Source organism: Candoia aspera, chromosome 5, assembly GCF_035149785.1.
Source record: "Candoia aspera isolate rCanAsp1 chromosome 5, rCanAsp1.hap2, whole genome shotgun sequence".
NCBI lineage: Eukaryota > Metazoa > Chordata > Lepidosauria > Squamata > Boidae > Candoia > Candoia aspera.
Window position 1 is genome coordinate 38,176,555 of NC_086157.1, and position 13,840 is coordinate 38,190,394.

A 13,840-nucleotide genomic window follows, 5' to 3' on the forward strand; every position below is an offset into this window, starting at 1 on the left:
CCCGGGAGTCTGAAGGTTCTGGGGTGAGGCTCAGTTCTCCGCTCTTGACTGTCGACTTGGGCATCAAGCTAGCCATCTCCTCAAGTTCCCCGGTCGTGAGCTTGGACTCAGCCATTGTTAACTATTTTCCCTCGCAAGAAACTAATCTTGGTAGGAGCTAATGGTACAACTTTGGTGATTCTCAGCTTTATGTAATGATTGCCTATTCTAAAACACTATCAGACTCATGAGCAGGAATTCAAAGATATCTGATTTATTAAAGAATAGTGTGCAGGATCACAGAGAAAGCTGAGAATTATGAAAGTGCACCAAATTCAAACTAAAAACCCTCGGTGCAAATGAAATCCCTCCCCCTGTAGAATCTTTCCAGGCTCACAATCCCAGGTGCTCCTAATGGCTTCTGATGGTCTGCAGGAAAAGTCCTTGAACAGAGCACATAACCCAAACTCATTCCATTGTAATGAACATAGATACAGAGCTTGGTACAAGGTTTCACAGCAGCTCCCTCCAAACAGAAACGCGTCTCAGCGCCATGGCATTTGAAACGTTACGATGTATAAACTACATTGAAACAGTGAACATGACAACTTAATTAGCAGGTTTTTGTTTTGCTTCAGCTTTAATGTTAGTCTTTTGGGTATACCTGATGAAATTATTGAGAATAAGAACAAGAAAGCTCAAGATACAGTAAAAGGTATAAGGAAGTTGTATTAATGTATATTATGTCCCAAACCAGATCCATCTTGGAGATGATGGTTAGGATTTAGAAGGAGGCAAACTTTATCATACCAGAAATAGTAAGACCTGATAGAAGAAAGTTGTTAGTCTCTTTTGTTAGGGCTTTTATATTTTGGAGATTATTATTTAGTTGCATAGAAGCAGGGAACCAAAATGTTATATGAAAATAACCCAGTGTTTTTGTACCCAAAGTATAAATCTATCATAAGAAGAAGCCCAAAGTATCTGGAATAAGTGCTTGGTTGCACTTATTGTCTGGCAATCCAGAACTTTTGTCACAATGACAGAAATAGTATTGTGTGTTATGATGCAAGGTCTGCCCTTTTTGTATGTGCACACATTGTCATGACACACATACATATGGGGCAAAATGTATGTCAGCGCAACCCTATTTTTGTCATTTATGATTTTGACCACCTGTAGGCATAAATTACTATTCATAATTGGTAATAAATTGTTGTTTGACGTGCCTATACAAGTTATAGTAGAACTTAAATAGTAATATAAGCTTTTCATGAAACTGACATCTTACAGAACTACGGGCATTTTTGGATTGACACCCACAGGAATGGAAAACATCTGGCTCTCCAGGTGTTTTTTAATTAACTCCCTGAAGCTATAGCAGCTTGGGCACTTATTAAGGTGTATGGGATTTACAGTCCAACAGCATCTTGAGAGCCAAATATTGCCAGTGCCTAGACTTTTACTACTAGTAATAGTATTGAATTCTGAATTAAATTTAGAAATGCAGATCCAAGAACTTAAGAGTAAATTAAAATGCGTCCATTTGTATTAAGTTGGATTCATAATGCACAGCTGCAGCGGAAGACTGGTCCCCTGGACCCTTTAGCTAATTGCAAAAGGCAGGGCCTATCATGCAAGCCAATGATAAGGGCAGAGAAAAGGGCAACGTGATGAGAGCAGGACAGAGGGAAGGTTCTGGAGGGAGTTTCAGAAGACAGTAGGAGAGTAACTTGAAGCTTCTCTCCGTCTCTCTCTCTCTCTCTCTCTCTCTTTCTTGCCATAACCACTGTGGCCTACCTGCATAACTTTTAAAATTCTTTCTATTTTGGAGCCAATTGCTATGATTATATTCATGGAATTTTGTTGGGTTTCCCATAATATTAAAGGCCTGTTATGATGGCAATGCTAAATGATCCCACTGTCCCCCAACCAGTGATCAAGGAAACTCTGTTGATCACCATAAGGACCATTCTTTGCCCGGCTGTATCTTCTGCCACTGGAGGTGCCGAAAGCATTTCCTAAAACAGCCCAGTAGCCATTAAGCCTCATTACTGTACTGCAGTCACAAAACAGTAATAACATTCTAGGTACAAAGTTTGCACAGACTGTCCATGAACAAGAAATGAATAGAAGTTATGGCGCCTGAATTCGGAGTGTTCGTGTGTTCCTGCCCATCCACAGCACAATAAGACTCTGCAGAGCACAGGCATTAAAAGTTGGAGGAAGTCCCCAAAGAGCTCACCAAAGTTGATACAGTGGAAGCCACTAAAAGCTGGAAGCAGAAAATGGGGAACTTGTGTTTTCAAAGGTCAGCATTAAATGCAAAACAGTAACATTTATGGAATAGCAGGCTGATTCCATAAGGTATAAGGTGGGGAGGTCTCAGCCTTCTTTCCCCCAAGGTTTTCTGTGTTTTAAAAACTCTGGCCCAGCTTCCTGCTTTGGCACTGTAGTTACTAGTAGCATGGCTGGCTAGGGAATTCTGGGAGTTGAAGTCCACATATCTTAAAGCTGCTAAGGTTGAGAAACACTGCCCTGTACTGTTACTGGCGAACAGCAGAAGAATAAAATACATAAAAATGAAATAAAGTATATAGTGCTCTATAACGTGTGGTGTGTGGCTGGGGAAACCAGCCCATGACTCCCTCCCTTAGAGATAGATCAGTCTCACAGGCAATGAATAAAATTATTTTATGCAAAAGGAGGGAGAATGTAAACATTCCTTTTGCTGCTTTAAGTAGTCAGACATAGAAACAAGGTTGGAGACAATAAACATAGCTGCTGAAATCACACAGCATCTTGGAAGAAATCTCCCGTGAACGCAATAAAGGAGAAAAGCCGTTTGAGCAGTTCACAGAGTAGGAGGGATCTGCTGGTAATGTAGTAAGCTGCTATAGAGAGACCCCAACATGCACTGAATGTGCAAGCTTTCATGGATAAAATAAACATCCAAAACAATAATGAACTTGACTCACAGAACATTAGAAAGCCTTAGCACAAGACTCACTCAACATTTATCTGTGTCCATCCATGTAACAGTTCCCTCGAATCAGAATTTCCTTTCTGATTCAGTTTTATTTGCACTTGCCTTTTGGTTTTCTGGAAATTTCACGCTTAAATATGGGTCTGAAGGAGGATGTTTAAGCTTTCCCTTTCTCTCCAGCCTTGTACACCTTCTTGCTTTCTTCCTTTGCACAGTTTTCACCCAGACAACAGTTTTGTTTTTGTTTTTTTTTCAACGGGACATAGATGAGTGATGGGGACTCGCCTTCTGCCTGCATGAGCAAACACTCAAGAAGATCCTGCTTTGGGACCAAGGCAGTGGGTATTGGCCATCTAGAATGAGAGGTTAGGAGGGGGCCACCCTCACAATAGTTTAAAAAGCACTTACTCTTGCTAATTGCTAAGTAGTGAAGTTTTAAGGCAATTATAAGAAAGCTGATCACTTCAAACACAGGTAATGTTGAATGGCAAACCCAAAAGAAAAAATAAAAATCAATTTGCTACATTATTTCACCTGCTGTATTCCTTTTGAAATGCAAAATCAGTGAGAGCATTTGTAACTATCCTAGATGTCTTTTAGTTCAAGGTAAGCACCATTTCAAGTAAAGTGTATAAAATATTTTAATGTGCATTTATATTATTATAGACACACAAAATGTAGATTCAACCTCAGAATAATTTGCCTTTGAATGCTTTTTTAATTTAGGTTAATCTATTGTGTCATTTTTCTGGGCCAAATGTCATTACTTAGATTTTCTTCTCTTTGACATAGTTACACAACAGCCAAATGCTTAATCACACTTGACTTCTTTGGAGAATGAAATCACAAGCTTTCTTCTGCCTGAGGTTTTCCCCAATCTGGTGCCCTTGAGATATGCTAGATGCCAATGTTCCTAGTTTCTAGACTATATCACCCAAGGCTGTTGGTTGAAAAATAACACTTGAAGTCAATGCAACTGGAAGTCATCAAGTTGGGGAGAGCTTATACAGATAGCAGTTAATCAGATGGACATATGATCCAACTTGAGATAAAGCCAATTGTAATATAAGCCAGCCACCAGAAAATGCAGTCACTTCTCGAGTTATTCAGAAAATACGAATGTAAAAAGAAGTAATCACCCAAAATCGTCCCCACCATATACCTACATATATGAAAAGGATTGCATGTTGAATCACAGTAATGAATGTCTAACATGAGATCAAAAGAGATATGAAAGATGGTTAAAAATATAGTTCACTGTTTAAAAATCCAATCACATACTTTTTAAAGCTCATCTTCCCTTTGCTCTGTAAGTTGAGATTCTTCCCAGGTGAAATATAACAGCATTATTATAGATAATTGGAGAAAAGAGATCCTGTGCAAACAGGGAATATAAAATTATTTGATTCTTAGTGCCTTTTTTTTTCTTTTTACATAATAAGTAGATATACAAGATAGGGTATTTGTAGCTGAAAACTCAGGAAGATTTTTTCTTGCTGTAAGTAGTGTTTGTGTAATGGTCAAGTGGCAGCTGAGCCCACAGAAGCAATGGGGGCATGGCAAACATTTCAGAAGGGACCCTCCCTAGTTTCTTAGACTGTAAAGGTGAGGGAGAGATGTACTTCCAGACATGCACAATTTTGTTACTGTAACCTTACTATATAGGTAGTGTAAGTACTCATGATTGGTGTTTCTTGTCTGGACTGACTCAAAGGGATGATATTTGGTCTACAAGACCACAGCTGGTATTTAGGGGTGGCCCTCCCATTACATTAAATGATGCATCTGCTTCAGGCAGCTGATTTCTGATGTCACGAAACAGCAGCTGATTAGTTGATCATAATGAAGAATGCTGAAAGGAGATGGAGCCCTTGAGAGATTTTCTGCCAATATAAATTGATTAGTTTTGGATACTGTGCACCTGGATACACACCAATGGTGCTGGGGCCATTTGCTGTTTAGTCATAGGGAGTAGATGGTTTCGGACTGTCTATGACGCATGGCAGAAACAAAGAGTCACTTCAGGCAACTGATCTTGGGATTCATGAAAGAGCAGTCAATTTTACAGCCCCGAAGGGGAACATTCTGGGTCAAATGCCAGAATCCCGTTACATATTCTTCTACTACCAGCTTGCAGCCATATCACCCAAGAAGGAAAAGATTCCTCTGCCCCATCCCCTCCTGATTTAACCTAAATTTGATCTTACTGCTTTATGTTCACTCACATTAAATTCAGATAACAGGATAACTTTCTAATTATGTATATAATAATTTTCCTTTCCCCTCATGTTAAAGCTACAATTTGGTAATAATTTTTGGAGATTCCTATAGGTTGTGCCCAAGAGTTTGTGGATTCACGTGTACCTCAGGGACCTTAGATTTTGGAACACTAAGTTAGATGGGCAACCTTTCTGTTTCTCTTCTCATCATCCAGTACCAATGTGGACTGCAATTTCCTGCAGCCTAGTGCAGTTCACCACTCTGAAGGCCTCATTAAGGAGCAATTATCTGCCTGATGCTGACCTCCAAGATAAAGGTCCTGGTCACTCTGCTTTATTATTTGCTTTCTGACCCTATTAAAAGGATGTGCTTGATATAGGTATGGCAGTCTTAAAGGAGTCTCTGTGGTCTTTGAACTGCATTTGACATTTCCTGCACAGAAGACCTCATATGATGTGGGCATAGCTCTGAAGTGAGACAGGAGTGGAAGATTGCCAGGACGAATGTTAAGACTGTCAAGCATTTATTGAGATTTTAAAAAAAATATTCCCCTGTTTGTGTGCCCAAGTTGTTAGCACTAAACATTAAAATACAATGAAACCTGAATTTAACAGACCCTTTGGGATGCGAGGGTGTCCATTATTCCCTATAATCCATGGAGAGAATATCATCCCTAGCACTGCCATTATGCAAATGACATAAAATGCCATAAATACATCAGAATTTTTTGTTTGTTGCATCCAAAGTCTGTTTCAATGAGGTCTGCTAAATCAAGGTTTTGTTACAGCAAGGAAACTGTTAATTACATAGACTGATAAAATGTTATCAGTAAACATTCAGTGCTCTGCTATAACCTAGATTTTAACTACCAAAAGAAAACATTCAAGAAAGATTAATACTGTTCACTTGAAACAAAGATTTTTATTTCCAAAACAGAGGAAAGACTTAAATTCTCTCTCTCTTCCTAATAGATTAACCATATCTGCGGAATGCCCCATGCAACTTGAAGACTTCCCCATGGATGCTCATGCTTGTCCATTAAAATTTGGAAGTTGTAAGTGCTTTATTCTATTCAGTACAATTTCAGAATAGTATTTTTATGGAATTGCTGTGTTCAGTGAGGGCAGCATAACTCAGTCAAGTATTTGACGCTACTCTTATGTTTTCCAGGCTTATTCCTAGTAATATATGCTTGAGGAATTTCTGTATTTATAAATGGTAATATAATAAATGGCTTCATCCATATTTCCTGGACTGAGATGCACCTTGGCATGCAGTTGTCCATAGTTGATCACACATTGTCAAATGTTGCTGTGTGCTGTTTTAGTTCACAATATTTGTATTTTGAAATGTGTATATTGAAGGAACATACTAGCACTTGGTAGAATAGCAATGAAGATCTTGGAAAAGATAATCAGATGCTAGGATGTGGGTCTGTACCTACAATGATCAGAATCATGCAAGCTGTGGTTTTTCCTGTGACACCTCATGGAAGCAAAAGTTGGAGTTTGAAGAAGCAGGATAGAAAGAATATTGATACTTTTGAATTCTGGTGTTGGAGAAGACTTCTGATAATACCAGAGATAGTCAGTAAAGCAAACAAATGGATCATTTAACAAATCAACCTAGAGTTCTCACTCAAGGTGCCAATGACTAGGCTCAAATAATCACACTTCAGACATATAGGCTAAAACCTAGCTCTTTTGAGAAGTCTATCACACTAGGAAAGGTAAAAGGAAAGAGAAGAAGAGGGTGACCAGCAGCAAGGTGGATGGCTTTGAATACAGTGATGATGGGTGCACCATTGCAAGACCTGAAAGATGAGATTGGGGACAGATCCTGCTGGAGAAAATCTATGTATGTGATTGCTAAGGGTCAACACCGACTGGATACATAATCTACCAATCAATCATATTGAGGAAAGTATACCTTGAAATGCATTTTTTGAACAAAAAGATTAACCATACCTCTTGAAATATGCATTTAAATGCATATTTAATTTTAATTATTTTTAAATGCAGTTTTCTTTATAGGCAGAAATGTTTTTAACAGTTTTTAACAGTTGCAGATTAATGTTAGAACCTGGATGGAATATAACAAAAAATACGAGCAATCCCTGTCATATCTGTAGTTGGTTTCTGATCATCTCAATGGCAAACAGACACTCATTCTCTGCGCTGTGATGACTTTGTAGCCAGCAGCCAGAAGGGTGAACAGCTCTTATCAGAAGTGAATTGACTTATTCGTAGTTTTGCTGTGAGCCACAAACAAGGATACCTGAAGGTCATAGGCACTACTGTTTGGAATATTTTGTGGGGCATATAGAAAGAGGCTAATTGGGTACCTTTGGCCCTTGCAGTATGTATTGTTAAGCTTTCTTATGCACATTGTTAATGAAGGAGCCTTTTGAATACTTTTCATTGTACATGAAAGAAAAACCACATGACACACTTATTTATCAGAATTTGAAAGCAGAGGTCCTAAGTGATTGTGGTTTAGGGTGTTTGTATTTCTATGGCAATGGTAATCCCATTCAGTCCGAAGTAACGTTAGTTTAAGTATTTTGTGTACAGTGTTACTGAATGTTCTGTGCAACACATAGTAGACACATAGTAGAATTTTTTTGCTTAGGGTGCCTTCTTTCTTTCTCAGGTAACAGAGCGCAGGATACTTGATTCTTTGTATAGATGCAGATATCCTGCATTTTGGCATGCCATAGTCGGAGGTACAGCATTTGGGAGATATAATTGGTTCTCATTTGCATAGCAGTCATCCTGATGAATATATGCAAATAATACAGAACAGGTATAACATGCACAGTGTGGACACAATGTGGAGAAAATGTATCATCCTTGTAAAATGTATAGCAGCAACTACACGTGTTACACATGACAATTATCCCTTTTCATTCTAAGGTGCTGTCACACATATCTCCTGGTTAGATAGCAGAGGATGGAGTGAGCATAAGAGAAGATGATTGGAGCAGAGAAAGTCACAGTTGTAGCAGTCCAAGGAGGTGTTGCTTTTTTGGATTGGATATAATATTGCTATGCATAAACCTACTTCCTTCCCTTTTCAGCTTTGAGAGTAGGGTTAAAGGTGCAGATAGGCGTATTGCGCATTAATGAGCTTAATAAAGTTCATGCACACCTTTTGGGAGAGCACAATTGGGCAAAAGATAATACTTAATTTTTTAGTGAGAATTTCCCACTGAAAATCACTGTTTTTTGCTTCTACATTTTGGTGGCATGGTGTGGGGGAAATCTGAGGACCACTGAAAAGGGGTTCTTATTTGGGTTATAGGTTGCTTTGCTATATTAATATTGGACAAAAAGTGAACGGCATTGCATGTGTGGAGTGTCAAGGGACTGAGCAAAGAACCATGCTCAGCCGATATTCCAACTCTGGTTTTTTATTGTTCTTACCATAAAACAGAATCTTGCCAGACTAAGCCTATCCTAACTAACCTAAGGGTAAATACCCCAGGAACTCGTAAGGCGGGGCTACTCTAACTCTCTTTGTCTGCCGGTCAAGGCTCTCAAGGCTGTGAGAATGCTTATCTCCTTGGAATGCGCCCCTTCCATCACACTGAGCCTGCCTTTACTGTGGTGTTTTACCTATGTCTCCCTACTGCCTATGTATGGGGGAAGGGAGTATCTAGGAATCATACATTTGTGCCTCTGTGAACTAGAAGCATAATTGTGCAAGTTCCTGTCAAGGCCTTGACAATATGCAACCAACAGGCAATTCAATTCATTTTATTTATTTTATTCTGTTACTGTCACAAGACCAACTCTGAAAAGCAGCAGCATGGAAAAGTTGGGGGCAGCAAGGAGCATGATAGCAAGACCCACCTTGCTCTTCCTCTTCTCTCTCTCCAGAACATCAAGTAGAGTAGCTGAGAATTTGAAAGGAGTTCTGTAGTACAAGACTACATCAACTCTTTGAAGACCTTCTGAAAACTATCCCACCAGTGGGGCCACGGAATCGAGTCCTGTCTCTGGTCTGCTGGCATGTTGGTTAATCCAGTCCTAACACGCACCCGTTCAGCTATATCTGGCTAGGAAAATGCAAAGCTGTTTAAGTCTTTATCCTATTCCTTGTATTCTGAATGTATAGGGGGGATTTTTTGTCATGAAATAACAGCCATGGTAATCCATCATAATAACAATTTGCCAGCAATTTACTTCATAAATAATCAGGATGGCGAAGAGGGAGAGATGTTTGAATACAAAGCCTTTAATTAAAGTATTCACCAGACTGGTTTCTTTTATTTATATAATCAAAACAGAGATTTGTAGGTGCAGTGAAATTCAGAAAGTAAGTTCATGCTAGCAGTTCTCAAAATGTTTTATTTCCCCAGTGGTGCCAATTTAAATATAATAATCTTACCAGCCCTTAAAAAGACCTGGCCCAGGCTACTGTCATACAAACCAAGCAGAGCCTTACTATTACAAGGATAGCAAGCAGTAACGGCAATACATGCTTAGGTAGATATGAAACTTATAGCTCAATTTAGTAGGGTTGCCAGGCTCAGAACAAGGGTAGGATCTTAAACCACAGTTAGTATTGGTTTAGGGTCCTGATTTAATTGTTAGTGCTGGCAAACGTAGTTTTCAGTTTGAGCAGTTTGGGAAATTAAGTCAACTGAATGCTGCAAGTGCAGAAATGCTAAGAGAGCATAAGGACAAGGCAGAAAAGCGGTCAAGGATTAAGTACGTATCTTAGCATAATAATATAATATATGTATGTCAAAACTGGGTCCATGTCTTTGAGGTGGGATTGTCTTCTTTTGCAAACAAAACAAAATGGCCTGTATTTGTAAGTTGAATTGTTTATTCCTCATTCAAGTATTCGTCTTCAGGACATTTTCATAAGTAAAGGATAAGATAACATGGGATGTGCAAATTTCAAAATATATTTCAAAGACTTTATGTTGTCAGATGTGATTTTGAGAGGATGGAAAAGGAGAAAATAAAGGGAGCAAAAAAGTACAATGTACCTTTTGTCATCCTAAAGCTCTTGATGGTAGGACATTTTACATTTGGGGGAAATTTAAAGGACAAAATGGATGCCATAAGCCTTTCAGACTCTTAAGGCATCCATTTTACTTCTTAAAACTGTTGAAATCCTCTTCCTAAACAGGCTCGTTCCTTGCCCCCTTTTGTAGTAATGCCATCGATACATCATGAAAAAACTTATGTGGCCTTCAGCTCAGGGGAAGCTGAAATACAGCTATGATTATACATTCTCTGTGTAGAGACACTGAGTCTAAAGAATAAAGACCAAATGGGAACATCAGGCTATCTTCTGTCCTGTCTGATACATTTGCAGTTCTATCCCTGTGTGGCCTGAAACTTTTTTTTTTTTTAGTTTGCATAAATTCTGGCTAAATGCTGTCATGAAGCTAAGAGCAGCAAATTGGGGCAGGGGTGGGTGGGATAGATTCTATGCTGCTGACTACTCCTTGGGTTCCAATCCTCTGTTAGTACATCTGAGTGCCACAGATCTCTGATTTTGTGTACCTCACAGCATGACCTGATTGGATACAGAGTGCAAATTGTTGCTAAGCTTCAGATCCCCAATATCTTGGGCTGATAGTAAGGCTACAATCTATTTAATTAGTATTTATTTGTTATATTTTGAGTCAGTTTGGTCTAGTGGTTAAGGCAACGGGCTAGAAACCAGGAGACTGTGAGTTCTAGTCCTGCCTTAGGCATGAAAACTGGCTTGGTGACCTTGGGCCAGTCACTCTCTCTCAGCCCAACTCACCTCACAGGGTGGTTGTTGTGGGGAAAATAGGAGGAGGAAGGAGTATTAGGTATGTTCGCTGCCTTGAGTTATTTATAAAAATAATAAAGGCAGGATAGAAAATAAATAAATAAATAAATGTTTTAATTAGATCTTTTCTCCAAGACCTCAGGAGGGCTTACAGGGGAATCTCCCTTCATTTATCCCCACAGTAGCAACCCAGTGAGGATTGGGCTGTGAAAGAATCCTTGGCTAAGATCAACATGACAGACATGAAAAAACTGATGGAGCTTTGATGCTCCATAGTGGCCAGCATGTATTTTGACTACACCTGTAGACACATCTGCCCTATGAGGTTTCATTGGTGAGGATGGACTTCAACATGATTCAACATTCAACACTAGCTCTATATTCCAGTATGGTGGCCATGCTTCCTCTGGGATTGAAATGTTCTGAGATAATTAATGCCTCAAGATGTGACAAATACAGTTGGCAACCCAAATTTGCCTAAAGAATTATGGAATTTTTTTTTCCAGACAGAGGTGCGTAGGCTACTCTAAAGCTCCCAGAAGCCTTCAGAAATTGCAATCAAATTTTACTGGCACACTAAGTAATCTGCCATTGTCCCACTCATTTGCCCAGTGTGTTGAGGTATGGTCAAAAAATGAAGATGGCACCCAAAATTTTCCTTTTTTGTGTTTGTGTGCATCACGACAGGAAACTTGATTGCACCATTGCAGCCACTGCCTACCTTTTTGAGTACACCATTGGACACACCTGCATGTCCCCAACATTTTTGTTGCCATTTCCTGCCCTCAGTTGTCAGTGCCATTTATTCCACATGCTTTTTCCTCCCATCCCTCACCCACCTTCCCAGATGTGCCTCATTTCTTCTCACTTCACCTCCTTGCCCATCTTCCTTTATTCCTCTCTGCACTTCATCTGCCAGTTCACGAGGGGCCCTGCATTGCTGTTGGATTGGGCAGGCAGTCATGGAAAGAACATGGGGGAAACCAGGGTTGGATATGAAGAAAAGGAACTTGGTCAGCAAGAGGAGAAAACAAATTAGAACCCTGGGGCATAGATGGAGAATATCTGGGGTTGCAGAATAGAAAGCAGCAGGGAATCTTGAGCAAGCAAAAAGGATGGGTCTGGGAGAAACAGAAAATATGGGGCTTGGACAGGCAGGAGAAGAAGGAGCAAGAAAATCAGGGAGGGCAGGAGAATAATTGTTTCTTGTTCCTCTTTTAATTCCTGCTGCATCCATTTTCTGCTTCCTGACTTCTGCCAGTTAATGCCAGAGCATTCTCCAGCTGAAGTCAAGAGGGAAGAAATGGCTGCAGCAGAGAAATAAAAGTGGAAAGGAATTAGTGGTGGTGTTTTTTTCTTTCCTGCCCACCAGGTTTGCAATGTTCTTCTCCCTTACTCTGGCCTGTTAATTAATGGTTATGGAGCTGGTTGGCTGGACTTGCAGGGAGAAGAGTGAGCAGATGAGAATTGGTGGGCACCAGAGGAATCTAGAGATGAAGAAAACTGCTGTGCAGGAGCAGCATCTAATTGCTTGTTTTTTAAACAAAAATAGTCTCAAAACCAAAGATTTATCTTAATCTTTCTGAGTGCTTCTTTTTAAATGTAAATGATCTGAAACTAATTTATTTTCTGATTAATTTATACTTAATTAAATGCAAATAACTAAAAGGGGAAAATATTACACAGAGCTGCAAATAGGTTGAGGGGGGGAACCCTATCATAAAGCTTCTCAACTGAGGTTGAGAAACTAGTGTTACATTAAAAAAAATCCTCACACATTTTTTCAGCCCTTCTCATTTCATTTAATTGAAAATAGATTGCTTTTTAAACTTTTATTTTCCTAAAGGAGGATAAAGTTTGGATAAAGTTCTCATGTGTGGAGTGCTGAATTCTTGCACCTACCTTAGTTTTGAGCTGGTCAAAGGGTGTGTGAAAAGGTGGGAGGCTGCGTCATTTCTTCACACCCATTGGCCTACTCTGACCATTAGGCAAATAGGGAGTGATGGATGAGGGGAGAAGTCTTCACGCACAATCCCCTGGGCCTGTTTCTCTCCTGCCTTATAGTGAGTAAAATTAGTTTCTGTGTTTAAGGGACAAAGAGATCTTCCTGCTTGTCTGAATCTCTCTCTTGTGCTTCCCTCAGTTCAAGATGTAGTTTAGATAGAAGTGTATCACATGTATCTGAATCTGTCATGTTCACCGTTTCAATGTGCATTGTACATCGTAACGTTTCGCATGTCAAGTTAAGTTGCTGATGCGTGTTCTGTTTGGGAGGGGTCTGCAAACTCCTGCTGGGTTTGTTATCTGTCTTCAGGGGAATGGAATGTGTTTGGGTTATCTACTGTGTTCAAGGTTTTCTTCCCAGGAGATCAGCAGAACTCGTTACCAGCACTTGGGGTGGGGAATTTGAAACGGTTGGGCGAGGGGAGGGGTTACGTTTGCACCGAGGGTTTTTAGTTTGTATTTGGCGTGCTTTTGTTCATTCTCAGCTTTCTTTGTATTTGCACACTATTCTTTAATAAATCAGATATTATTAAGCTCTTGCTTGTGAGTCTGAGTATGTTAGGATAGGCAATCATTACATAAAGCTGAGAATCTAAAGGTTTTACCGTTAGCCCCTTTCCAGATTTGATCTTGTGAGGGAGTAGAGCTAGCAATGACTGAACCCAAACCCAAGACCGGTGGAAGCGAGGAGGCAGGTGACGGGGTGCCCGATTCCATGGTTAGGCGAACAGAGAGGAACCCTACTCCAGAACCCTCATGGGTACAGGAGGGTTTGAGTTCCAGCCTGGAAGAAGAGGAGGTTGGAGAACAAAGAGCACCCGAAACCACCAGAGAGTCGCCAGCCGAGCTGATCACCTGGGATGAGGCGCA

At 39.9% G+C, this 13,840-nt stretch overlaps 1 protein-coding gene across 1 annotated transcript in view; it reads left to right on the forward strand.

Annotated features, from left to right (window-relative positions):
• Window positions 1-13,840, forward strand: part of GABRA5 (gamma-aminobutyric acid type A receptor subunit alpha5) — an 80,287-nt gene that overhangs the window by 30,422 nt on the left and 36,025 nt on the right. The window contains exon 5 of the mRNA XM_063305007.1: window positions 6,157-6,239. Within this exon, the coding sequence (XP_063161077.1) occupies window positions 6,157-6,239 (83 nt within the window). The remainder of the gene's footprint in view (window positions 1-6,156; window positions 6,240-13,840) is intronic.